Source organism: Rattus rattus, chromosome 7, assembly GCF_011064425.1.
Source record: "Rattus rattus isolate New Zealand chromosome 7, Rrattus_CSIRO_v1, whole genome shotgun sequence".
Lineage (NCBI taxonomy): Eukaryota > Metazoa > Chordata > Mammalia > Rodentia > Muridae > Rattus > Rattus rattus.
In genome coordinates this window covers 65,377,896-65,405,559 of record NC_046160.1, presented here as the reverse complement: position 1 = coordinate 65,405,559, position 27,664 = coordinate 65,377,896, and the positions used below count along the sequence as shown (strand labels likewise).

Below are 27,664 nucleotides of genomic sequence, written 5' to 3'. Positions count from 1 at the left end.
TTTAAATCTAATGAATAAGTATCAGACAGACTCAAAATGAAAACTTTTCTATAAAAACAGTGGGCTAAAAATCTTCAAAGATGTCAAGGTTGTAAATGTCAAAGAAAGACAAAGGAAGTATTCCCGATGGAAGATATGGATTGAAAATAGAACACTTATTTTGGAACTGAAGACCTTTATTTATAAGGAACATGATTCAGACAACCAGAAAACCGAATGTATCACATAAAGAATATCGCTAGGGTAGTTATTATGACTATTTGGAAGGTGCTTGGGAACATTGTGGCATAATGTTAGCAACTTAAATATCAAAGCCGTTCAGGAGAATAATGTTTTGTACGACGTTTGCAACTTTCTTGTAAGCTTGTTTCAAAGCAAAGGAAAAAAAATTACACTTAAACTCCTGATTACAGTGGAAAAACACATCTGACTTGGAGTCACGGACTCCGTATGTGATCTTCAATTGTCCTTTTACACTTAGGTTCCCATCAAGGTTCTTTAGGGTTCCTTCCTTGGGTAAGAGTCCATCATATCCTCCTTCAGCTCCAGCCCTGCCTGAATTTTTCCAGGCTCCTGAAGTGTCTGCCTTCTAAGCCGCAAGTGTAGATTCTGGCAGCGACAAAAATAGACAAAAATAGTTGTGGCCGGAATCTCTGGACTGTAAGACAGCATGCTGTCCTAGAAGTGACTTCGGACTCAGGCTCTCCCATCTCTTTCTCAGCGGTGGAGTAGTCATGCCTGCCACAGTATGCGCTCTCTGGCTCGGCGGGCGGCTGGCCAGCCTGGGCGCGGGAGGGGCCGGCCGCTCCCAATGGCCGCTCCCGCCGTGCTGTCAGCCCCGCCCGCTCTCCCCGCTCCAGTCGCCGGCGGTGAGCCGGGTGCCGCTGTGCTGTCGCGGAGCCCGTAACGTGGCACAGCCGGGACAGGTGTGAGCCCAGGGCGTCTCTGCAGGCAAGCTGGGAGACGCGGAGAGGAGGCTGGGGGCGGCGTGCTTAGGGGCTGGGGAGGGGCGGCAGGAGCCGGGTGGCGCGAGACCCGGGTGGGCGCGGTGCGGAGGCTGAGGACCCGGCCCGGGTGGGACCGAGTCGAGGGGGTCAGGGTCCCGGCTGCAGACGCAGACGGGACATGGGGGCTGACTGCGGCGTGGCGGGTTTCTCCCTCCGCACAACAGGTAGGCGGGGTCGGCTGCTGCGGGTCCAGGATGCGGGAGGGGAAAGTCGGGGACCAGGTCGCCCCGCGGCTGGGGACCCGCCCTGCAGCGCCAGGTCGGCCCCCAGCTGCAGAGAGTGGACGTTGCCTTCTGTTGCCAGAAGTTTCCAGGTCTTCTTAAGAAGGAAAGCCTTTGCCGGGGGTGCTGGGGGGTGCTGGGGGGGGGGCGTTTGCAGGGTCGGTGGAAACGTTTGGTTTTATTTTCATTTATTTGCTTATTTCACTTTCCTACAAACCAGCGAAACATCATTTCAAGTGGTTGCAAATCTTTAGGAACTTCGTAAAGCGCCTTATGGTTCTTATTAATTATAACGTGTACCTCTGGCAGGTAAAGGGAATTTGAACTGTCAGGTCAGACAAATCAGATGGCTTGCGGTCCTTTGGGTTGTGCGTGGTGTATAAAAATGCTAGACGCCCTAAAGGAACTTAGAGCTTAGAAGTTTAAGGAAGTAAAAGAAGGCCTATACAGTTCGGAACTTTGAAAAACAGTACTGGGAGATTAACTTAAGTTAGGGAACGAGTTATTAGCGCAGGGTTGTCTGGTTTTATTTCCCAAACATCTTAGGAACTATGTCTGAGGATGAGGTTTGATAATTTATTTGAGACAGGGTCTCAAACCTGCCTCTGCCTTCAGAGTGTTGGAATTTAAGGGTGTGCTAACAGACCGGGACAAAGAATGAGATTTAGATAAGCATCCAAACTGAAATTTACTTTGTTTTAGAGCCCTTTTTTTTTTTTTTTTAAACAAGTAAAGCCAGGCCTAGCATCACACACCTGTAGTTCTAGTGTTTAGGATATTGAGGCAGAAAAAGGGAGAGTTCCCAGCCAACCTAGGCTTATGTAGAGAGGGCCACATAAGGTAACTCAGTTTCAAAAACACCAGAAGGCAAGGAGGCAGTTTTACTAAGGGGCAGAGAATATTAGAGGGTGGATTTGTTGTGCTGTGGAATACACTTATTTTACATAGATAGCTGTAGGTCAAGAATTTACCTTTTGGTATTCTTTATAGATCCTTAATTAGGTCACCTTTACTTGTTGAATTATTTTAGTGTTTGATGTTAGTAACAGAAAAATACAGAGTTCCAAAATAACGGGGTTGGGGGTAGTAATGTGCATATATGTAAAGCCGCTAGCACCCACAACTAAGTTCAGAGGTCAGGTGCCCTGCCCTCACTTTCTCCGATTTTGAAGCAGGGTCTCTCCCTAAACCTGGAGAAAGCCCTAGCAATCTTTCTGCCGGACACAGCAATGCATTTAAAAGTGCGTGCCCTCATCCACGTTGTCTGTGACTTTGATCTCAGGCCTTCATTCTTGCTCAGCCTTCTTGCTTGCTGAACCTCCCCAGAATCCCAAAGTACCTTCAAGATTTCTAAATTGTTATCTAAAATTAGCGTCATCAATTTAAACTAATGAATGTACTCTCTGTGGAAAAAGTTAAGGTTCCTTGTCTTTGTCCTGTGTGATTTTTATCTTCCACCCTCCATTCTTTGCAGCATAATTTTTAAGAGAGCAGTTGCTAACAACCTTCGTTAGCCTTTCTTATGACTAAAATAAGGGGTTAGTTTCTGAATAGTCTAAATTCAACCATTCTAGATACCTGGTAACTTATGTAATGGCATTTAGAATCCCTTCTGAGGATTCTTTGGGATTCTAGATCCAGTGTGATGCTGTGAGAGGTGTGGCTTTTCTGCCTAGTTTATGGTTATATCATTTCAATGGTTTTGGTCTCTTGGGAATGAAGAAGGGGGGGGATATTTTTTATGTTTCTGGTTGCTTGCTTTGTTTCTGGTTGCTTGCTTTTTGCTTTTTTTTTTTTTTTTTTTTTTTTTTTTTTTTTTTTTTTTTTCCTTTGTGTTCAATCTCCATCTTTCCCTCCTCCATACTGGGAATCAAGTGCAGGGCCTTGAGTCTCATCCCTTTTTTTGTGGCTTGTTGTTTGTTGGTGGGCTTTTTCCCGGCCCCGTTGTTCTTTTTTTTTTTTTTTTTCGAGCTGGGGACCGAACCCAGGGCCTTGTGCTTGCTAGGGCAAGCACTCTACCACTGAGCTAAATCCCCAACCCTCTCTTTTTAATATAACACTCACGATGTCTATCATAAGTTGGTTTTGCCCCAGTCTATCTTTGACGCTTGGCTACTGACAGTGTTGGATTACTAGATCAGGTAGAATATTATTTAGGTGTCAGTGTAGACATGAAATCGAAGGTGTTTTCTAAAGCAAGAATCAATTGGGATTGTTTTTTGGCCTTTTAAAGATCAAGTATGGAACAAAATGAGATGTTAGAACTCTGAATAAATACTCAGCACATTGAAATTGGATGTGTGTCCAAAACTATGGCTTTTTAAGGCATGGGTACAGAATCTCTCAAACTTAATTCCAAAGTCCAAAAAGCTATGAAATGTTTTTTGTTAAACTCATGTTAGCAAGGCTTGAACTGAGCCGATTACGGTGTGACTTGTAGTTATGCATCATAAATGTGTGTGTACACAACCATATATATATAAAACAATCAGTTTGATGACAGAGGGTTTCCCATATCAGCATGGAAGCTTGATGCAATAGGCAGTATATTTACTCCGTGAGATGGGTGGGCCATGGCAATAGCTCAGTAGCTGCTGGAAGGCAGAGGAATTATTCCAGGAGTTATTCCAGGGAGCTGTCATTGAATGAAACAGGGAGTGAGAAGCAGTGTCTGCCAGGAAAGCCCTCAGGGCGGTGTGGCTCCAGGAGATGAGCTGTGTGTGAAGTTCTATGCCCGGTGTTCTGTGCAAGTTATGAATTATAAGTGGAACCACCATGTGTCTTGGCCATGATGTAGAGCCATGGAACTGGAACCATGGAGATGATCTGGACCGTTGGGCCGTAGTACGGTAAAGGGTGAGTCAGTGAGTGTTAACTAGAATAAGACCTCTGAAGGGGGGGGTGGGAATCTAAAGCCAATCACATCTAGCAGCAAAATGAGGAAGTTCTAGGCGGCAGATTGTGCAAGCAGCAAATATGAGGATAGGATTGGGTTTGAAGAGTAAGGTTTCCTGCCCCAGCTTACAGATTCTGCTGTGCTTGGGATGATGGCATCTCACGCACTGACAGCGCCTTGTTTCTCTGCTTTTATGGAGGTGTTCCATTTCCTCCATCACTGTGGGCTGCCTGCTCTGGGTTATTCCCGCTCTCAGCGGGGTTGCCCTTTCACTTTTAATGTAGTGCACCTTTCCACTCTGGCTAAAACTGAGCTGGATTATTAATCAAGTCAAAATGGAATGAATAGGCGTTGAGGGATTATGTCAAAGTTATGAGATCGCAAACCGTGAATGATTGTTTATACTGCTTCGTTTTTATTTTCTGATACTGGACTTTCAACTAGGTACCAAAACTAGGTTTTGCTCAGTGGCTTTTGTTCTGGTTTGGTTTGGTTTCTCAACATAGGGTTTCGTTGTGTCCTCCTGGCTGTCCTGGAACTGTAGACCTTGCTAGCCTCAGACTCGCAGGCTGCTGGGCACCACTGCACAGCACTGGTCAGTGTTTCATCACAGCAGCAGAACGTAAGCTAGGACAGCCATCATCACCAGAGGGCAGGGCACTGCTAGAAGAACCTGACTGTGGGGTCTTTTATGCCTTTGACTGTTTTGTGAGTACTGGGACCTTGGGATGGGAAAGCTTAGACGATAAGATGCAGGAGAAATGCGGACAGCAGAGGCCTGGCTTCTGAAACTTCAGAGGGAAGTTGGAGAGTGTCTAAAGATTATGAAGGCCATTTGTATGACATATTCCAATTAAGAATGTATGAAAATTACACCTTTGATTTACTGGGACAATAGATGCTAGTTAGCTAGAGCTGAGAAGTCAGCTGTGACCAACAAGAGACCAGTATTACTGAGGTGAGATCTCCTGGGGAATATTTCCTTAGGGTCAGCACATAGAAGCTGTAGTTCAGAGGGGTTTAAGGCCACATCTCAAACTGGCAGCTGACCTTAGTGAGGTATAAGTGTCTCCTATATGGTACTGGTTTTAGAGGCATGAAAGCAAAGGATTGGAGGGATTACGGGAGAAGCTGAGGCTTGACACCATGCAGCAGGTCAGAGTCTCTGAAGAGAGGCTAGGAGGCCATTGGTAAAGGTGTAGTCTCTGTTACAGACCCCAGCATATTAGGGATGCAAGGCCATGGAGTGAGCACTGAGAACATCAGCAGGTCTGAAGTAGAGCTGGCATGAGTTTGTGAGACGTGTGTGTGTGTGTGTGTGTGTGTGTGTGTGTCTGTGTGTGTGTGTCTGTGTGTGTGTGTGTGTGTGTGTGTGTGTGTGTGTGTCTGCGTGTGTGTGTGTGTGTCTGTGTGTCTGTGTCTGTGTGTGTGTCTGTGTGTGTGTCTGTGTGTGTCTGTGTGTGTGTGTGTGTGTGTCTGTGTGTGTGTGTCTGTGTGTGTGTGTGTCTGTCTGTCTATCTGTCTGTGTCTGCAGGTGGCAGAGCTGGAGAAATGAAGCTGCCCAAGTCCCAGAAGGTTGTGAGTTCCAGATGTTGGACGTTGAGCCAAAGACTTTGATGGACACTGTTGGATGTTGTTTTTGCATTGAGTTTTAGTATAGCTATGCTTGTTTTTGCCTCTTGGAATAGGAAGTGTGTATCTTGTTTTTAATTATACAGGAGCTCGCAGTTGAGAAACAAGGCGATAAAAGGTCAATTATAGTTGTACAGGAAGAACACAAAGCTTTATTTAAGAAATAGCAAGGTTTATTTAAGAAAATACATGTCGCACACTTAAAAGTATTGTACAGCCACAATAGTGATTAAACATTAGCCACCACTAAACTTGCTGCTGGCGTTAGAGTTGGAGCAGCAGTGTTATGAAGTCAGTTTTTTTCAAGCAACACCTAACTGTGCTTTGAAAAGTGGACCTCAGCCAGGTGTGATGCTGCATGGCTGGTCCCAGCTACTCAAAAGACCGAAGTAGGAAGATCACAAGTCTAACGTCAGCTTAGTTAGCATAGCAAGACCTCACCTAAGGGAAGCACATGTCTAGACATGTTGCTGCATGTGTTCTCTTTCAGTAGGTAAATCAGTTCATAATCTCACCAGAATATGAGTGGAAGACGGAGATTAGGGCAGTGAAGCTCCTCTGTGTATTTGGTGTGCGGTTATATTAAAATTTAAAGGAGGAGACAACTGTGCGTCTGTAGACATCTTCCTAAAAGCCAGCCTTGAGGTCAGAGCCTCTGCCTCAGTGTTTGCTTTTCCTGTTGAGAGCGCAGGTGTGCAGAGCTCAGTGCAGCGGGAGGTGGAAGGTGAGGAAGCCAGGGGGCCTGGCTGCTGCCCTTCCCGTGGCTTACATGGGGTTCATGGGAGGCCTTCTGGGTAACGTTGTGCCCTGCCCATGGACTCCCGCTTTTTGGCTGAATTATTTATTATCATATTGTATTAGCTATTTTTCTTCTTGATAGATCATTTTCCACCACAATATTGCTGCTGTCTAGGGGAAAATGTCTTTTCAGCAGTACTGTTAACCTCCTGAAAGGGTAATTTGATTCTCAGATTGTCATTTACCCCAGTGATTATAAGAACATCTCTCTCTCTCTTTGTGCACTGAGGTTATTTTCCTCTAGGATCTTAGATATTAAGGACAAAAGTACAGTATGCTTAAGTTTCTCATGGGAAAGCATTTCTCTAGCATTTCTAAATTCTGTTGTTAATTGTGAATAGTTTAGCCAGTTAATTTTAATAATTCTTTTTCCTGTGTGCATGCATGTAAGCATGTTTGGGACTTGGGGAATGTGTATGAGGGGCCTGGGCAGGCAAATACGTCAGTGCCTGTGGAGGCTGAAGTTGACCCCAGGGATCTTCTTCAGTCACGTTCTACCTCATTCACTGAGGCGCGGTCTGTGAGTTGGACCCAGAGCTCCTCAATGGTTAGTCTGGCTTGCTCCAGGGATCCTGTTTCTCCCTCCCAAATGCTGGGATGATAGGCAGGCCACCAAGCCCACCTAGAATTTACAAGGATGGGTTCTAGATCCTAATGACCATCACACGGAGGGGCAGGTTCACACTGAGCCATTTCATCAGCCCCATTTTAGTATTTTAGAGGAGAGAGCTTTTAAAACAAGAAGCTAGGATTCATTTATTTCTGTAAAAAATAATTCTTAGCAGCATTGTTTATACTGATCTTTTGGTTTTGTTTGTTTGCTTGTTTGTTGTAGACAGGATTTGGTATAGCCCAGGGTGGCTTTGGCTTACCTGTGGTGTGTCTACAGATAGATAATCCTTAACTATTTATTGCCTCTGCTTCCCAAGTAGTGGGGCCACCCACCATACCACCATGCTGGAGTGTTTATATTGTCCTTTGCCCCCTTAAGAGTGACACCTCTGAAAGTAAACTAAGTTGGTGTATTTTGTTTTGTGTGCCCTGGGTGCTGCATTGTAGACAGTAGTAGGCATCTTGGCAGTACTGACTGGGAAGAAGCCACCAGATGGCTAGGGCACAGATGCGAGAAGACAGGACTGGACACAGTGTTTCGATCAGGGATGTGTCCTGGAATCTAGACACAAGTAAGATAAGTGTGGGAATTCACTCAGGTCTCTTAGGGGACTTTTTGATACCTAGTAATTATGATGATCTGGTAATGGAGGTATGTTATACTAGGGGTCACTCAGAAAGAAACATAATAAAAATAGAAACCTTCCTACATCTCACACCTGGTTGTCTAATATATCTTACTGGCTTTCCCATTAAAATAATTAGTTTTGCTTAGTGAACCCTAAGGCATGCATTTTATATATTTTAATTATCTATAGCAGTCAGTCTTACTCTTCTGAAGTATTTAATTTGTTCTCTTTGATGTGTTAACGAAGTCATCTTCTGTGTATGTCACCGCACATGTACTTCATGTTGATAGCTGCTTCTCCTACAGCTGCTGTGACGTTGGTTCCTAGACAGGCTCCTGGGCTCTGGTGATCCTACCCTCCCACTGCCTCAGAGGCTGGCTAGATGCTTGTGTCTTCACACTGGAGCAGTAGTGTGTTTAATTCATTTAATTTTATTTGGTGTGTTTGTATGTGTGTGCCATCACATTTGAGTACAAGTCAGAGGGCAGCATGCAGGAGTCAGTTTTCTCCTACTCTGTGGGTCCTGGGACTTGAACTTCAACGGTCAGGTTTGCTGACAAACACTTTGACCTGCTCAGCCCTCTCTCTGGCCCTCGAATGGTTTGCTTGTTTGTTTGATGATTGATTGATCAGAAAAAATGTTTGTTCACAACTAAACTCAGATAAGATCACCCTGCTGGGGGAGATGGGATGGCCTTAAACCCCCAAAGCTGCAAGTGGTTCTTTAGTGGACAAGAGCAGACACTCTGGAGACCCGCACCGGAGACCTAGGGAGCGGTCATTTCAGTAGATGTCTAGGATCCCCCACTTGTTAAATGCCTACGGCACATTTTCATACGAGGATATTTAGAATGCGGTGAACGATGAAATTCTAACATCGGAGCTTATTGGCTGACCCTAGAACTTGGAGAATGTCAGTGGATTTTCTCTTGGTTTTAGCGATTTGTTTTGTTTTTGCCTGTCTGTCCTTTTGAAAGCGCACACTGAGTGAGAAGATGACTTGGGTCGGCTGACTGGAGCTCACTATTGGGACCACTCTGGGATTGACCTGCAGCGGTCCTAAAGCTATACTTGCTCTGCTCCTCTTCTCTAGGTCTCTCCAGTGTTCTCATCGCCTCCTCTTACTCACCTCTCAGTGTTGTTTCTCCATCACAGGCTTGGTTCCTCAGGTGCGTCGCATACACCTGAGGTGCATTTACATGAGAAGACTTGTGACCGGCTAAGGGCGAAGGGAATTTCTGCAAGGAATGGAACTGGCTCACAGCTTGCTGCTCAATGAAGAAGTGTCCAATCAGCTAGGTGACGTCCAGAAGGCCGAGTTTGTTTTTGAGTGGTTGAGATACTTGGAGAAGCTCTTGCTAGCAACAAACAGGGTGAGCAACATTGCAGGAACTGACTTTTTGTTTGTTTGTCATTCTGTTAAGTGCCACAAGTGTTTGGTTCCATTTGTTTCCTTTCTTCCTTTGTCTATAGTCTGTTAGTTTGTGAAAGGTAAAATTTCTTAAGACTTAGCAGCGAAATATGATGGATTCCTTGTCCCTTCTGAAGTGTCTTTTTTAATTTTACAAGTTCAAAAAAGCAGAAAGAAATCAGTCAATATTTGTTGTGTTGCTTTAAAAATACACGTAACACTTGGGCTGGGTGAAGATCAGCAGTAGTGTGCTGGCCTAGCTTGCATGAAACCTTGAGTTCAGTCTCCAGTGCTCCAAAGTCCGTCCATACATATGTACGTGCATACATATAGACATTTAGACATACATATGCACACACACACACGTGCGTGCACACACACACACACACACACACACCAATTACCCACAACCACATTGTGGGTCATCTTTATTACAATCTTTTGCATCTTGTGTTTCTCCAAATACATAAAGTTCCGATGTCCTGTGGTACTAAACAATCCTGTTGGAATTTTATTTCAAAAGCTGTAAAAAGGGGGTTGGGGATTTAGCTCAGTGGTAGAGCGCTTGCCTGGGGAGCACAAGGCCCTGGGTTCGGTCCCCATCTCCGAAAAAAAGAACCAAAAAAAAAAAAAAAAAAAGCTGTAAAAAGTATAAGGAGAATATGAATTGAAAAGCTCTTTTATAATCATACTCCTTCTGATAAAGCTCATGAAATAGATACAAAGAAGGAAAACTGATTTCTCATACTGTGTGCCTGCCTTTGTGCTCCAGTGTCCATCTAAAGTGAGGCTATTTATGGAATCACAGTGTGGTATGTAATGCATAGGGATATGAACGCACTGCCCATGGGGGATGCCTGGGTTCTACATATCCAGCACACACATGTGCATGCACACAAATCCACATGCATACAAATTTAAAAACTGATCTTAAATCATTTGAAGACCATTCTCATTCTGAAATAATTTATTGCTACCAGGCTCTATAATATAAAAGATTTGATGAATTTGCTTACCTTCAAGAAGTAAAAATTTAGCAGTGAAATATAGTAGATTCCTTATCCCTTCTGAAGTGTCTCTTAATTTTACATTCAAACTATCTAGGTTTAGGAGAATAAGCTAAGATAAAATTCTGCAGGGCTGGAGAAATGGCTCAGCAGTTAAGAGCACTGACTGCTCTTCCAGAGGTCCTGAGTTCAAATTCCAGCAACCATACTGTGGCTCACAACCATCTGTAATGAGATATGATGCCCTCTTCTGGTGTGTCTGAAAACATCGACAGTGTACTCATATACATGAAATAAATACATCTTTAAAAAAAATTCTGGGGCTCAGCTGTAAAAACACTGAATGCTTTTCCAGAGGACCCAGGTTTGGTTCCCAGCACTCACATTGCAGTTTACAACTATCTATAACTCCAGTCCTAGGGGATCTTATGTCCTCTTCTGACTATGTCCTTGGTGCATACATGTGGGCAAAACACCAATATACGTAAGATTTTTTTTTAAAAAGAAAAAGAAAAAAGTTTGTTTTTTGGGGGGTGGGGGCAGGAGAAACAGAGTTTCTCTGTGCTTTATACCTCTAGCTGTTCTGGAACTCTCTGTAGACCAGGCTGGCCTCAAACTCAAGAGACCTGCCTGCCTCTGCCTCCTGAGCACTGGGATTAAAGACATACGCCACCGAAAAGGTTTTTTTGTTTTTTGTTTTTTGTTTTTTTGTTTTTTAAGATAAAATTCTACCTACTAATTGAAGCCAAACTAAACTGAAGCGTTGAGGCCTCAGTGAGCACCAAGTGCTGCCATTAGGGTTGTAGCGACTTCTTCCGGAGAGCTTCCAGGTGGAGTGGGACTGTTGGCACTTACGTGCATTCACCCATGTAAAAAGAAAACGGTGCTAGACTCGGAAAGACTCGGGTCAGTCGGAGGCTGCCGCACATCTGCTTCTTGTTCTGGGTTGTAGGCTGCCCCTTAATTGCTCACATAAATCAGTGGGGAGAGTTGGGGTAGAGGAAGCTGTAAAATCACAAACCTGTATGTCTTTCAAATAGACACAGATGAAGTGGCTCTCTGTCTCTTAATGGACGGTAGTGTGTCTCAGCGTCCTTTTGGTGATTGCAGTGAAGAGTCACTTGTTAGCATAGCACAGTGCCCGAGCCAGCCACTGTGAGCCTCATTCAGAGCAGTGTTGCGTGTTCCCAGACGTTCATACTGCATGGTTACAGGGGTTACACTGACTCCCTTGTCTTTCATTTCCTTCTCTGTAGGATGACGTGAGGGAGAAGCAGAAGGCCCTTGTTGAGCAGCTCCTGTCCTTACTGAGCAGCTCCCCGGGGCCTCCTACTCGCAAGCTCCTTGCCCAGAATCTGGCAATACTTTATAGTATTGGAGACACGTTTTCTGTGTATGAGACAATCGATAAATGCAATGATCTTATTCGTAGCAAAGATGACTCTCCAAGTTACCTTCCCACCAAACTGTAAGTTAAACATTAAAACCTAACAATACAAAATACTGTTTCCTTGTATGGTTTTTCTAAAGTAGATACCTTTGACAGTTGTTTTGAAATTAAGCATAAGTTCATTTTGTTTTGAGTTTTCTTTGCCTTTTAATTGCTTGAATGATTGACTGAGTGGTTGATTTTGAGGCAGGGTTTCTCTATGTAGTCCTGGCTATCCTGGAACTCCCTATGTGGATCGGCTGGCTTTGAGCTCACAGAGATCCGTCTGTGTCTGCCTCCTGAATTTTGGAATTAAAGGCATTTGCCCAGTTTGATTAATTTTCTGATCTTTTAAAAAATAAAACTTAGCTGGACAGTGGTTGCACACACCTTTAATCCCACACTTGGGAAACTGGCTGGTGAATCTCTGAATTCGAGGCCCGTCTACATTGTGAGTTTAAGACAGCCAGGGCTACACAGAGAAACCCTGTCTCAAAAAATAAAAACCAAAACAGACCAACAAAAACCCCGTTTTGATATTAAGAAAGTCCTTTTAGAAATGTTTTAGTGGAGCTGGAGAGATCGCTCAGCAATCAAGGTCCTTGTGCTTTTATAGAAAATCCAGGTTCACTCTCAACGTCCACATTTTGGCTCACAGCTGCCAGGAACTCCAGTGCACATACATTATAGTCAAAACACTCGTACACATGAAATCTATAAAAAAAAAAAGGGGGGGGCAAGAATGCATAACTCAGTAGTAGAACACATGCCCAGCACTCTGAAGGCCTGACACTAAGTGACAATAGGATGGGACTGTCACTCATGGCCCAGCATTCACAAAGGGCCTTGGCTTCAATCCCGATACCGTAACCACAACAACAACAACACTAAACCAATTAAGACATGGAAAGTCTAGCTTTGAGATTGGAAACATCTTCCTAAGTACCTAGAAGGTAAGTGCTTAAGAGTGTTTTCGGTTCTTCAGATCTTGCATATTTTTTATTAAGTTCTTAGTAGTAAACTAAGACAAAAGAAAATACAGGTTAATGATAGATACCTCAGCACAGTTAAAAGCCCTTGACGGAGGTGGAGGGGTGGCTCAGTGGTGAAGAGCACAAACCACTCTTCCAGTTGACCTTATTTGGAGTCCCAGCATCCATCCCCAGGCAGCTACAGTGGCTGTTAACTCCAGCTCCAGGAGATCTGATGTCCCATGCTTTGTGGGCAGCACTCACACACACACATATACAGGCATACACGTACCCACGTAACTTTAAGAAGTTTTAATCTCTGAAATGGTAAGAAGCACAAGCACGAGAACAGCAGAAGGTTAACAGTCACACTCGCATAGTCGTACGGTTTTGGTTATGACATGTTTTCTAATTTAAACGTTGTTTCAGTGCTGCTGTGGTGTGCTTGGGTTCCTTGTACAAGAAGTTGGGTAGAATACTGGCTAACGGCTTTACTGACACAGTGGGGAATATTCTCAAAGCTGTGAAGAGTGCAGAGGTAAGTACAACCCAGAATAGCGTGACAGCTCTTTATATGATCCTATGACTGGGGTTAATGAAAGGGTTACACTGTTTAAGCATGCAATGTCTATGTAACTTTATCTATCAATTGAATGTATCTAGAATATGTACAACTCCTAGAAAATAGATTAGTTATTGTCCGGGCATTGGGAAGGAGTGAGCAGTGATCGTTAGAGGGAAAGAGCACAGGGAGTAAGGTGCTGGGATCTGAGAGGGCCTTTCATGCTGGCCTGAGGAGAGCAGTCGAGGCTCAACCCTTCCCTCATTGGGACCCCGCCTGGCATTACTCCCTGGGGCACCTTTTGTTTTTAGGACTGACTCTTAATGCAACTTCCAAGATCCTGTGATCTCTCACTATCTTTTTACCAGCTTGGAAATTAAGTGTATATATTAATCAAAATTTACATCTTATCATTGCTAATATTTAGGATAACATTAAAAGGTCACAGCAGGTAGTCATCCTTCTGTCTTAGAGAAGCAGTCTGAGAAACAGCCCTAAGTCAGTGTAGGAAGGTAGGCTAGCTTCACATTTCTGAAACATAACAAGATAAAATGTGAGGAAATTAAACTCTATTAAGTTTGAGATTTGTACTAGAGTCAAACCTCAAGGTGGTGGGATCACCAAGCACATGAATTTCAGCAGTATTTTCCAAAAGATGGATGATGTCAGGGAGACTTTCTGTGTCAGTAAATTTGGTGTTATTCGTGGGAGGGGAATTTTTTCAACATGCTCCAACCCTAAACACAGAACTACATGCGTGTGATGAGGGCTGAGACAGGGAGAATGAGTCTTTACAGGTCTGAGCCCTGTTTGTTATCCAGCACCATGTGGTCAGCTCTGAAATCCTACACATGAGCAAGGACAGAGAGGACTCAGCACACTGTGTGTGCGTGTGCATGTGCGTGTGCGTGTGCGCGCATCTGTGTGTGTATACAGGTAACAGCAATCAAAGAAGCCATGAATTTAAGAGGGAGTAAAGTGAGGAGGACATGAGAGAGGTTACAGGGAAAAGACAAGAAGGGTTTAGGGGGAGGAAAGAAGGGGAAATGATATAATTAAATTTTTGAAAATTAAGTCATAGAAAAGGTACATTTTATTAAAAATGGATGTCTGTACAAACTTTAACATAGCTGAAGCCATTTTATATTTTCCCCTATTCATCAGCTAAGCTATGCCACTTTAGTAATCTCGTGGTCAGGAGAGGTTTTAGCACCCTGGTAAGTATTTTCCTACCTTCCTCCTTGTTTACTTTTATGTGGTCAGGAACCACATCACGTTGTGGGCATCAGGAGTGGTCCAAACTTGACGCACACCCATAATGTGGTAAACCTTGTGGGTGGCGGAATGGAGATAAGGTTCCCATTTTGCTGGGTTGTGCTTTTTATTTTTTAACCTGTGATTTCTGTTCCTTTGAACAAAGAAAACTGGTGGTGTTGCTATGGAAGTGCTCTTGGTGCTAGTCCTGGTCTTCGGTCAACTTTATACAGTGGCCTCCACTCCAGGGATATCTTGGACATTTAGTAAAGCACCATCAAGCCTCACTCCCACTGCCTCTCAGGTTCATTTTCTCCTCAGTTTATAAATTGAAAATCACACAGCTTTTGAGACTTAGAAATAAGTACCAGGTACTTTTGTGGAGGGTGTGTGTGTATGTGTTGTATAGTCTGTGTGTGTGTATGTGTGTGTGTGTATGGTGTAGTGTATATGTGTGGTGTGTGTGTATGGTGTAGTGTGTATGTGTGGTGTGTGTGTGTGTGTGTGTGTGTGTGTGTGTTAGAGTTATTTTTATTTTATGTGTTTTGATCTTTTGCCTACATGTATGTATGTGCACCACAAGCATGCCTGGTGCTCGTTGTAGGCCAGAAGAGGGCATTGGGTCCCTGACACTGAAGTTACAGATGGTTGTGAGCTGCTGTGTGGTTGCTGGGAACTGAACCTGGGTCCTCTGCCAGAGCAGCCAGTGCTCTTAAGTGATGAGCCAACTCTCACTGAGGTACAGCTATAGCTCAGGTCTGAGCCTCACACAGTGCTAGGATGGACTATGGACAGACAATACTTTTAGATAAGGAGCTGAATGGGCAGTGTTTCTTGGTGTCAGAATAAGTTGGTGAGTATATAAAGAAACCTGAATTTTCGTAAACCTGAAATAAACACAGTGCTTAGTGCTGCTTTGTGTGGACTTCCACATTATTCTTTGCATTGTTCCCTTTTCTTGGCAGTCTCAAGGCCGCTATGAGATCATGCTGAGTCTGCAGAGTATACTGACTGGACTGGGTGCTGCTGCTGCACCTTGCCATAGGGATGTTTACAAGGCTGCTCGGTCCTGCTTAACAGACAGATCCATGGCTGTCCGGTGTGCTGCTGCCAAGGTGAGACGGACTAGCGATCACTTTCCTAAACCATGCACACAGCGAGTGAAGTCCCTGCACAGGCCTTAGAGCTGCAGCACTAGAAGTCAGCTCAGGGGCTGCTCATGTAGGAGCCAGGAGCCAGAGAAAAGGTCAAGCTTCCACATTTACAGATGCATTCTATTTCCTATATGTCCTCTCTGAATATATGAGGACCAAAATGTGTATGTTTAGTTTATTGTTGTTCCTTAAATTATCCTTGACGTAGTTGACCGAGCAGAACAGTGACATCACTTGTTACTGCTTGAGTTAGTCTCATGGTTGCTCGTATCCAACAGCGACTCTAAAGGATCTTTTTAATGTGCTTCTGGAAGTTAGAAGGGGTTGTCCTCAGCTCTTTTGTAATTATATGAGTTTTCATAGTTTTTGGCTATGCCTGTCAACATAGAAAATACTGTGAAGTCGTGGTTTTGTTAGGCTATTGTATTTCTACAGCTTACACAGCCCTGAACCCGACATTTGTATTTTGTTTCTTCATTAATTTGTGTGTGCATTTGCATAGTGTCTTCTCGAACTCCAGAATGAGGCCATCTTTATGTGGAGCACAGACCTGGACAGTGTGGCCACACTATGTTTTAAGTCCTTTGAAGGTTCCAATTACGACGTGCGGATATCAGTTTCAAAATTACTGGGAACAGCGTTGGCTAAAGCTGTAATTGCTAAGCATCCAGGAGGAGGTAAAGTTATCTAATTATTTTCAGAGTGTCTTCTGTAACTCCCCTTTGTTGACAAAACACTACTGCTACCCATTCTTAATTTTTTGAGAAGCAGAGTATAAATGAGTTGTAGTTCACAAATGTTGTTACAGTGCTATAGGTCCTAAGATGTCATTGTCAAGCAAGTCAGTAAAAACATCAGAGGAAAAACCCAAACAATTCTAGATTTATAGTGTGCTTTATTCAATTACTGTCTTTTAAACAAATGGATTTTGGCTACAGGCAGTGTTGACACGCACCTTTGAAGAAAGGAGGTAGGGAACAGGGCTGTCAAGTGGCATAGTGTCCATAGGGCACGTAGGGCCTTTGCATCTCAAGGCTAGGGATTAAACCCACAGTTATGCTCTAGGCAAGCACTGTACCACACAGCTACATCCCCAGCCCTCCCGTACTCACCCGATGGACCATTAAATCATCTGTGACTTCTATTGTGTGTTCATGCACAGAATTCCTGTGAATTTTACATTACATCTGGATTTTTTAGTTTTTCTGTCAATTTGCTTGTTTTTGGCAAATAGAGACCATGTATAAATGTGGCTCAGTAGCAGAGCATGCTCTTAGAGTGTGCAGGGTCCTGGATGGCTCTCCAGCACAAAAAAGTGAAAAGATTGTGCACTAAAATTCAGTCCGTGAACTCTGAATTGCTGTTTTGTTCTCTGTCGTAGCAGCCTCGAGGCAGAGCGCTCGCAGAGCGTCGCTGGAGGAGGTTCTGGAACTGCTGGGAGCAGGGTTTCTGCGTGGGAGCTCAGGATTTCTTCGAGCCAGTGGAGATATGCTGAAAGGAAGCAGTTCAGTCAGCAGAGACGTTCGCGTTGGAGTTACTCAGGTCGGAATCAGAGCTCGGTCACTTACGTGTAACTTCCACTGTCCTCTAGTCAGAGTTTCAGTGTCTGACTCCGCAGTGCGACTCCTGGTTATGCTCAAGTCTGTAATGCCTACGGCAAACCTAAATCAGTTCTGAAAACAAGGTTACAAATTAAGAGACTCTCGTAACCCAAACATGGTTTTAATTTTTAGTAATGGGTTTTAATTAGTTTCTTTGTGCATTTTTTTTTTCCTATGCTGTCATGTGTCTCATGGCTTATTGTGTCTTCCACTGTGGTTATGAACACTTAATGCAGCGTAATTTAAATACCAGTACATGTTACTTAATGCGTCAGGTTAGCACACGATTTTAACTCCTACAAAAGACCCTGGCATACAATCTGTGTGTTTGCTATGTAATTTTCTGTCTTAAACACAGATTTTAAAGCTAAACTCTTAGAAAGGTTTCTTAGAATAAAACACTTCAAAAACCGCACTGCAGCCTTAACCCACACCAGCTTCTTCCTAGGTATTGTGATTCAACACACACTACTTTAGAAAAGTCATGATGGACTGGGCTGGACATGAAGCCCAGCCACCAGGGCTCCTGCCTGCATGCACAAGATCTCTGTCTACATCCTAAAATTTACTGAGTCCAGCCAGAAATGAAATGAATGCATGCTGAAGACTAAGGGGACAATTTAAAATAAAGTAACAGTCTCTGTACACCTGATGGCCTGTGCTGTATGACCAGTTCATGACGGGAGAGCTCTCCAGTGTGACTCAACTGTCTCCATAGTTCGTGTTGCTTGAGAAGACTGCTTGGCTTTGTGTCTGAGGTCAGATTAGCATTCGTGGGGATAAAGAGCAGCAACTCAGCACGGTGAATTTCCTAAGGTGTCTACAGCAGTTAAGATATCGGAGTGGAGCTAATAAAAGGTGTCCATGTGTTTGAATTCAGCTTGCTTGTTCATGAGGTTAAGTATCCTGAAGCCTTTGTCTCCAGAGGCCAAGGACACATTTTACAAATTATTATCTGGCAATAGCTCTCTACTGAACATTCGCAGAGTCTGGCCGCAGTTGACTAGAGACAGCAGAGGTGGAATCTGCACAGAAAGACTGTATGTAACTCCAGTGGCCAGAAACGAACACTTAGTGCTGCACCAGCCAGATCAAGTGACTGAGTCAGGGGAGGATGCAGTGTGGAGTGCAAATCACGCATATTTTGTGAACTAAAAAGATGTTGATCTGTAACTGAAATGATCGAATTTTGAAGATGAAATTACTTTCTTTTTAGGCTTACGTGGTATTTGTCTCAACATTAGGAGGAGCTTGGCTAGAGAAGAATCTTGCTGTCTTTCTTTCCCACATCCTAAGCCTTGTATCCCAGTCCAACCCTAAAGCCACACAAACGCAGATTGATGCCGTGTGCTGTCGCCGCTGTGTCTCCTTTATTCTTCGAGCGACCATAGGAGGCCTGCTTGGAGAAAAGGCTCAAATTGCTGCTGCAAAGGATATCTGCCAAGCCATCTGGAAGCTAAAGAAAGTTATGGGTAGGATCTACTAAAACTGGTTTGCCAGTGTCAGAGGACCACCCCTTGAAAAGCAATGCTTCTGTATCACTACGTATTTTAAAAATACAACTCAGTTATTCATGTGTGTATATCTCCACATTCTGTATCTGCATGCATGCATGTCGAGTGCCTCAGGAGCCCGGAATAGGCCATCAGATCCCCTGAAGCTTGAGTGGTTCTGAGCCACCCAACATGGGTGCTAGGAATCAGCACCTCTGAAAGAGCAGAAAGTGCTTTTAACCTCTGAGCCGCCTCTCTAGTCCCATAACAAAAATCTTAAAGGCTGTTATAGCAGTTCTTAGAATTTATGTTCCGATATAACTTATGATGATTGCTGTTTTTAAACAGGCTATTTCAGGTTATATATTGTCCATTCTGACCACCCTGCATTTTTCCTACTTGATACTAGCTAAAAGGTGGGGAAGTGGTGTCTTGAGTTTTCTTTGTTATTGTCCACAGCTGACAGAATAACAAGGGATCTGATCATGTCGTGTGAATTAAATCTTAGTTTAGGGACTAAAGAGTTGGCTCAGTGGTTAAGAGTACTTGTTGCTCTTGAAGAGGACCTGGGTTTAATTCCCAGCACCTTTGTGGCGACTCAAAACTGTCTGTAACTCCAGTCCCAAGGAATCTGACTTCCTCAAGCACCAAGCACACATGTTTTGCACATACACGCATGAAGGCAAAATGTTCATACCCATAAAATAATAAAATTAATTATCTAAAAATATCTTTACCTATTCAAACTCAGTTTATCCTTTATGTGGTTACCCATTTAAACATTACCTCCCCAAGGGCTTCTCACCGATCAAGTGGATGTGCTGTGTTCACTTTGGTCTTATGCTTTTCTGCCCTTGAGTTCCCATGACGTGTCTTTATAAAGTGATGCATAGGTTGTTCCTGTTTCTGGCAGATGCTGTATTGAGTGATGGTAATTTAGAAACCCGTCTCAGTTCCACGGATGTAGCAGCCAGCCAGCATATGCTGGTTTGTGCATTGCAAGAACTTGGAAATCTCATACACAGTCTCGGCACTACAGCTGCCCCTTTGCTCCAAGATTCCAGTACAGGTAGGATCTGTTGTGTGTGACCGTCTCAGTTCTGCCCTGCACTTGAACTGGAGGAGGGAAAGCCCCATGATGTAAGCAAGCTGGAGCTTACTTAGAACTGTGAAACGACTAGAGACTCCTTAGATGTTTCATGGAAGTTTATAGTTAAGATAATTTTAAAATATAGATGTGCTTGAAGGCTGGAGGGATGGCTCAGTGGTTAAGAGGACATGCTGTTCTTCCTGGGGACCTGAGCTTGGTCATCAGAGATCACGTCTGGCTGTTTAGCTCCACAAGTAACTAGCTCCAGGGGATCTGATGCCCCCTTCTGGCCTCTGAGGGCACATGTACGTATGTGTATACACACACACACACACACACACACACATAAAACTTAAAGAGAAGAGAGGGCTTTCTGGGTTTTTGGGTTTGGTGGTGTTTTTGCCATTACCTTTTGTGATTAAAGGTGGCTCTGGCAAGGTGTGGCAAGATGCACACCTTTAGTCCCAGCACTCAGGGCAAAGGCTACATAGTGAGATCCCGTCCTTACTAAAACAACTAGAACGCTGTTTTGTAACTGTCCTCATTCCTCTTTGTTAAGTGCAATGGGAGCTTTCCAGAGAAGTATATCTGTGGACTATGTGCAGTCTGCTCCTCAGGGCCTTTTAAGCCATCTTTATTTCTTTCTGAAAATAATTTTCTGCCTTTTAGAATAATTTATCAGCATTGTGATATCTTCAGATAGCACCTTCAGATAGCACGAAGTCCACTCCTTTAAAATATGCCACTTGGTGGTTTTGTGAGTTATATGACAACCACCCTGATTAACTGAGGATGTTTGTATCAAAGGGGTATCATCGGGAATGTCATCAGCGGCCATGTCCGCCTGTCCTTCCCAGATGATGTGGCTACTCACCTGCTTTCCACTTCTGTCAGCTTACCTGCTCAGGCCGCACCATGTCAGTGAAATCCACTAAGATGGGTCTGTAGCGAGCAGCTAGTTTCTTTTTTATCTTCCTGTCTGTGGCTTTGTTTCTTGTCATGCTTCCTGCTTACTGAATGCCTTTGTGTTTATTTCATTTATATGTTTGTAAGCCCTTTAAAGTTCCGTAGGAGTTGGCAGGAAACTTGCATGTTATAACAAAGGTCTGCCTTGAATCAATAAATAGAAACCTTTTTTGTGTTCACTGTACTCTAACATGTTATTAGTGGGTTAGACCACTGAAGTCCTGGCAAAACCCTGGTTTTAGAATTTGCTCTGAGAGAAAAGCCATGCAGTAGATAAAAAGGGTATTACCATTATCTGTAACAGGCTACAGATGTTCCTACAGGAGCAGTAAGCTGGAGGTTAAGAGCACAAACCCAAGCTCGGTCCCCAGCATGGCTGCCTGTAACTCCAGTTCTGGGGTCCAGTGCTTCTGTCCTCTGTGGGCATCAGTACTCACAAGCATAGACAGATAACTAAGATGAATTGAAATGGTCTTTCTTTTTAAAAGGGGTTAGGACAAGGTATGACGTTTTAAAGGTGGTTTTGTATTGGCAATTTTAGTTCCTAATACAATGCTTAATTACGAATGATCTCAAGGTAAAATAAAAAAATCACTAGAAACAAATTTTTTTTGTGTGTATTGATATAGCTTAAGTTCATGTTCATGAGATAATTCTAGAAGAGATCTCTACATTGAAAACCAAAAAACAATTTAGTTATGTCTTGCTTCTTTCATTGTAATTTGGCTTCTCATGGAAGTAGTATATTTTATATGCAGGCGGCTGTCCATTCTTTGGACTGTCTTACGACTTAAATGAGCTGAGTCTGTATACATAAGTCATTTGTTTTACTCTGTTCTTGCAGGCCTTCTGGACAGTGTCATTTCGGTGGTTCTGCACCCTAGCATTTCTGTTCGCCTGGCTGCAGCCTGGTGCTTGCACTGCATTGCTGTGGCATTGCCTTCCTACCTGACACCTCTCTTAGATCGTTGCCTAGAACGGCTCACGACACTGAAGTCTTCCCCGGAAGCAGTGACTGGCTTTAGTTTTGCTGTGGCAGCCTTACTAGGTGCAGTGACACACTGTCCTTTGGGAATTCCTCATGGAAAGGGCAAGGTAATGAATTCATTCTCTATGCAATGGTGGGACAAGACTTTGTGAAACGGGTTGCTGGTGGTATGTCACCCAGTTAAAGCCATGGGACAGCAGCATGTCGCCTGAGTACCCTTTGTGTGTTGAACACTAGCCACACAGTCTGAGAAATGATGGCTGTCCTCACTTTTCTCAAGGAGTGCTTCTTGGTCTAGACCGCATGACTCAAAAGATGGAGAATCATGCTTCGTGACACTCCAGTACTGGGGTGCGGAAAGGGTACTTCCTGCTTTTACTACAAGGCTCTCTGTGAGATAATAGAATTTGCTGTGTATCTGGCCTTGCCATGTAAGTCTATTTAAAATCACACTTCCTAGTCTGGTTTCTCCTTGTAGGACATATATCTTTGCCTTTTAAAATATGTTATAATCTTGGCTGCGCTCAGCTCCTAAGCCTATTTCTTCAGAGGCTGGGGCAAAGGATCAGGAGTCGGAGAGTGGCCTGCACTATTCAGTGGAACCTGTTTCAAAACAAAATCAAAGGACAATTGGACTTATGCAAAAACCTGAGTGTCATTTAATAAACTTACAGTTATTGTCAATATTGATGTTGTTACTTCTGAATTAGTTTACATGTAATTGTATAAAACAGGGAAATAATATATTTATGAGCTGAGATTTTCTACATAAGCAAAAGAGCTATAATTGTAGAATTGAGAAAGTTAAACAAATGTTAAGTTGAAATTATCATTATGAACTCAATTTTATTTTATTTTTTCAAAATAAACACTATGACCTCATTCTTTTTACTAAAAATGACTGGAAGCATAATTAGCCAGTACTAGGAAATATTCTAGTGATGACACTGACTCTAAATGCCCTTTTCTACCTCCTCACCAAAAGAAACAGAGTTCAATCAAGGAGTTATATGCACAACTTTATAATATATTCCCTACAACAACAGCAAAGATTCAAATATCTTTATATTATCAGTGTCGTAATAAACTGATTGACAAGTTGAGGAAGTCCTTTGGTTCTGTTTGCTTGCTTGCTTGCTTGTTTTAATCTTATTTGAATGAGGATTTTGCCTGAGTATATATGTATGTGTACTGCATACATGTCTGATACCCACCAAGGTCAGAAAAGGATATTGGAGCTCATGAAACTGGAATCACAGATAATTGTGAGCCACCGTGTGAGTGGGAGAACTGGACATAGGCTCTCTGCAAAAGCAGCAGGTGCTCTTAACTGCTGAACCATTTCTCATCCCCACCACCCTTTCAGTCATACTCAGAGCTGACATGTTATCATTGTGTGTACTGTTTGCCCTCAACGCTCGTCAACTCTGACCCCTCACATGTGAAATTTCCTCTGAGAAGATGCCCACTTGTCCTGATTTGACTAAAATGGTTGTTTTGTCTTTTCTTTTTCTGAGTGTCACCTGTTAACTCTATAAGCTGTGGTGGGCACAGCTGTCTCCTTTACGAGCTGTCTGTGCAACTCCTACAGCCTGTCATCTGTCCAGGGGTGCTTGGTAACATGTGCTTTCTCAGATTTGATGCATTCTTCCTGGCCTTTGAACTCTATAAACATATGATGCATACATTTGAGCTACCTGGTTATTTCTCTGTTGTTTGGAACAGTCTATTTTAGAGACTTTTAAAATCTAACATATTATGGAATCCTGCTGCACGGCTTTTGGGAAGACCATTATGAACCCTTAAGTTATCAAGTTTGTATATAGAATTTTTAAAGGGAAACTTCTATAATGAAACTTTTTCTGATGATTACTGACCTAAAAGGTTAATTACTTAAAGCAAAGTAAATGAATTCTTGATAACTACAGTCTGAATAAACTTACAGTGTTGTCACTTGTGCTTCATAAAGAATTGTGCATATCTGTGTACCTTTTAATCATGTAGTTTGTAACCTTGAAAACTTGATTGTTTATAGTTCCTTGTGTGATATCGCCCTATCACGTAGCCTGCACAGTAGGCCATGGTTGTAATTTATTATATGTAAGAGCAAGTCTTCCAAGAGATTATAATTAATTTCTTTCACCTGACTTAATTTGTAAGCTGATTTTTATTGCTTTGTTTTGTACACAAGCAGATTATCATGACATTAGCAGAGGATTTGCTGTGTTCCGCTGCTCAAAACAGTCGCCTGTCACTTCAACGCACACAAGCCGGATGGCTATTGATTTCTGCTCTCATGACACTAGGTAACAATTCTTGGAGGGTTTCCATAATAATGAAATAAATAAATGAATCCTAGCAGCTTCTAAAGGACATGAGTGGTAATTTTTGTTTTGGGTACTGTTACAAATTCAAGGCATATTACGTATTTGTTTGTTTCAAACCCATGCAGTCATTGTTCCTTTTGACCCTCGTCTTTAGCAAGCTGAAGGCCCTGTCAGTGTAGCCCTGGCATTCTTTGGTGTTGGCATCTTAAAGTGCCCTAGGTGTTGTTGTTCTCAAAGCTTGCAGGCAGCTGCTACTTTTTTTTTTTTTTTTTACCAAGTCTTAATTCTTTTATTTTTAGTTTTTTTTTGTTGGTGTGTGATGTGGGTGTGATGGTGTGTATATCTTTAAACTGAGCAGTTGGAAGGCAGAGGCAGGCAAATCTCTGTGAGTTTGAGACCAACCTGGTCTACAGAGCAACTTCCAGGACAGCCAGAGTTACATAGAGAAACCCTGTCTTAAAAAGACAAAAAATGCAAAATACCAAATAACAACAACAATGACAATTGCACAGCAGACACTGAAACAATACCAACCTCAAGCCAGTGCTGCTGCCTATGTGTATCTTTACGTCTCAGAAGCTGTCCTATGAGGGAAATACTGTTACTTCTCTTACCAAAAGTGAGGAAAATAAGGACAAAAAGTTAAGTTATTCACCCAAGTTTACATATCTAAGTGGGCAGAGCCAGAATTCGCCTACTCAGGCCTCTCCCACGAGTTTCCCTGAAAGCCTGCTGCAATTCCCCATGCTGCAAAGTTCGGAGAAAGGCATGCAGTGAAGGGAATGCAATCACAGCCGAATTTGAGAGAATTCTGTTTGGGAAGAAAAGCTGAGCTTTAGTGTTTATGCTTCTTGGGGTATTTTTTTTTTTTTTTAAATGATAATATCATAGGGCTGGGGATTTAGCTCAGCGGCAGAGCGCTTACCTAGGGGCGCCAAGGCCCTGGGTTGGTCCCCAGTTCGAAAAAAGAACAAAAAAAAAAAAAAAAAAAAAAAAAAATGATAATATCATTGTATATTGCCTTTTAATTTTTTTACTTTATTTATTGTTGTGAGGGAGTGCACATCTGTGGAAATCAGAAAGCAGCTTTTTCAGGTTGGTCCTGGGGAACAGAGGTCTTGTGTTGTTGTGTAGCAAGCACCTTTACCTGCCGAGCTGTCTCCCCAGCCTGCTACGTTGCCTTTTATTGCTTCTGACTTTTGACCTGGAACAAGTTGCTATCAGATGTTAACAGTGAGAAGCTTGGATTGCGGTTCACACCTGTCATCTTAACACTGGGAGGCAAAAGCAGGGGGATCATGAGTTCCAGGCCAACCTGAGCTCCAAAGTGTACCTCAGGCAGGCTAGAGAGATGGCTCAGCAGCTAAGAGCCTTGTTCTCAGCACCCACACAATAGTTCACAACTAGTTAAAACTGCCTTAGGGTTTTTGCTGCTGTGCTAATACTGTGACCAAGAACAACTTGGGGAGGAAAGGGTTTCTTTTAGTTTACAGCTTGTAAGGAACTGGTGCCGAGGCCATGGAGGAGTGCTACTTACTGTCTCAGCCTGCTTTCTTATAGCACTCAGGACCACCCATCTAACCAATCATCAGTCAAGAAAATGCACCACAGGCTTGGCCACAAGCCAGGCTGGTGGGAGCATGTTTTCAGTTGCGTTCCTTCCCAAATGACTACCTTGTGTCAAGTTGACAAAACTAGCCAGTGTACTCCAGTTGTAGCGGATCTGATCTCTACAGACATCACGCTCTGACATGGTGCACATACATACATATAAGGAAAGCACTCACACACAGTAAAGTAAGTCTTTTTAAAAAACTGAAGTAGTCAAAGTTAAGGGCCAGACGTGCTGCTGTAAACCTCTAATGGTAGCATTTGGAAGAATGAGGCAAAGGAGTTATGGGGCTGCAGAGATGGCTTAGCCTTTGACAGCACACAAGGACTGCTCTTGCAGAGGACCTGAGCTTGCTTTCTAGCTCCTATAGTCAGTACTCGTAACTCCGGCTTTAAGAATGCAACAATCTCTTCTAGCTTCCTTGGGCAACTTCACTTATATGCATACCCAAACACAGACACACCTGTGTGCACATAACTAAAAAGTAAAATAAAAGTTATTCTAAAGAGTATTGCCATAGCAATTGTACCTTCCATTTATGTACACTGAAATTCATTCTATCACAGGAGACACAGTAGCTAGAAGCTGACACCCCAACTCAGGCTTTGCTGTTCAGGTCCTGTTTCTGTTTCTGTCCTGCAACACTTAACAGCCATTCATTTGGAACCAGAAGATACAAAACATTGCAGTTGTGAATTAAAAGATTTTCATCTTAAGAGAGACATACCTGCTTCCTAGCCGAGCTTTAAAGACTCACGTTAGGTTGTCTTTGCAGGTCCTGCAGTGGTCAGTCATCACCTCCCTCGAGTTCTGCTGCTGTGGAAGTGTGTCTTTCCTGTGTCTCCTAAAGATCTAGAAACAGAACGAAGCCGAGGCGATTCGTTTACCTGGCAGGTAACCCTGGAAGGCCGAGCCGGTGCTCTCTGTGGTAGGTTGACTGCCATCTCTCTTCTCCCTGGCCTTCCTTCACGCTTTGTATGCCCTGTGGGTTTCATGTAGTGCAAGGGGACAGGGATTGGAATGGCGTCTCCATACCTGAATGTAGCCAGTTAGCTGGTGATAGCTCTGAGTGGCACTGAGCCACGTCTGAGAGCTGCATCTGTAGACTGAGAGCTGCCTGTGTCATTAGATTCAGGCCGGATGGAAACCGACAGGACTGCTTGAGGTAAATATCCATCCTCTCTTCAGAAATAGTGAGAACATGATTTAACTAGCCCTGCAGATGTGTGCTTCCCAGTGGGTATGTGTGATGGTGTATGTAGGCTCGACAGTACTTTCTCACTATTAGTTTGAACTAGGAAAAATAGATTTCTTAGAAAGAACAGGGAGCACATGCTTGTTTTGTTTATCCAATGGATTTTACCCTTAAAAAGAAAACAATTTAATTTCAACCTGACACTCAGTCTAAACTATTTATTTTACTCTTCTTTGAAGTAGCCTCAGTTGTTTGAATAACTGTAAACACCTTCCCTGGCTAGAGTCTGCATGTTTCTGCAGAATTAGCGGGAAATTGGAGGACTTGGAAATCTAAGCTTTTTTTTTTTTAAAGATTTATTTTTATTTATGTGTATGTGACACTCTCTCTCTCTGTCTCTCTCTCTCTCTCTCTCTCTCTCTCTGTGTGTATGTGTGTGTGTGTGTGTGTGCACCAGTGGAGGTCAGAAGAAGGGTCAGATCCCCTTTGCTCTGCAATCAAAGTGAGACGGTGCTAGGAACCAGACATGGATCCTAACCAGTCCACCATCTTAACCAATGAAACATCTCTTTAAACCTTTCTTTTAAAACATTTCTTTTTTCCTTTGTTTCTTTTCTTTCTTGTTTTAAATTTGAGATAGAAGTCTTATTATGTACCTCTGGCTGTCGTAGAACTCGCTGTGTACACCAGGCTGACCTTGAACTCACAGAGACCTGCTGCCTCTCGAATACCCAACTTTGATTTCTTTTTCATTTTTAAACTTCTGATCTCAAGGGCTAAGTACAACCCAGGGCAACAGCATTTTGTTA

General features: G+C 43.2%; 1 protein-coding gene across 1 annotated transcript in view; it reads left to right on the top strand.

The window, feature by feature from the left end:
* Nucleotides 1-846: 846 nt before the first annotated feature.
* Heatr5a (HEAT repeat containing 5A) overlaps nucleotides 847-27,664 on the top strand; it is an 89,999-nt gene continuing 63,181 nt past the window's right edge. Inside the window, exons 1-12 of the mRNA XM_032907720.1 lie at nucleotides 847-926; nucleotides 8,951-9,168; nucleotides 11,470-11,681; nucleotides 13,043-13,151; nucleotides 15,395-15,544; nucleotides 16,086-16,260; nucleotides 16,965-17,125; nucleotides 18,401-18,656; nucleotides 19,591-19,746; nucleotides 21,578-21,828; nucleotides 23,916-24,027; nucleotides 26,436-26,588. Of these exons, the coding sequence (XP_032763611.1) occupies nucleotides 9,043-9,168; nucleotides 11,470-11,681; nucleotides 13,043-13,151; nucleotides 15,395-15,544; nucleotides 16,086-16,260; nucleotides 16,965-17,125; nucleotides 18,401-18,656; nucleotides 19,591-19,746; nucleotides 21,578-21,828; nucleotides 23,916-24,027; nucleotides 26,436-26,588 (1,861 nt within the window). The 5' untranslated portion in view covers nucleotides 847-926; nucleotides 8,951-9,042. The remainder of the gene's footprint in view (nucleotides 927-8,950; nucleotides 9,169-11,469; nucleotides 11,682-13,042; nucleotides 13,152-15,394; nucleotides 15,545-16,085; nucleotides 16,261-16,964; nucleotides 17,126-18,400; nucleotides 18,657-19,590; nucleotides 19,747-21,577; nucleotides 21,829-23,915; nucleotides 24,028-26,435; nucleotides 26,589-27,664) is intronic.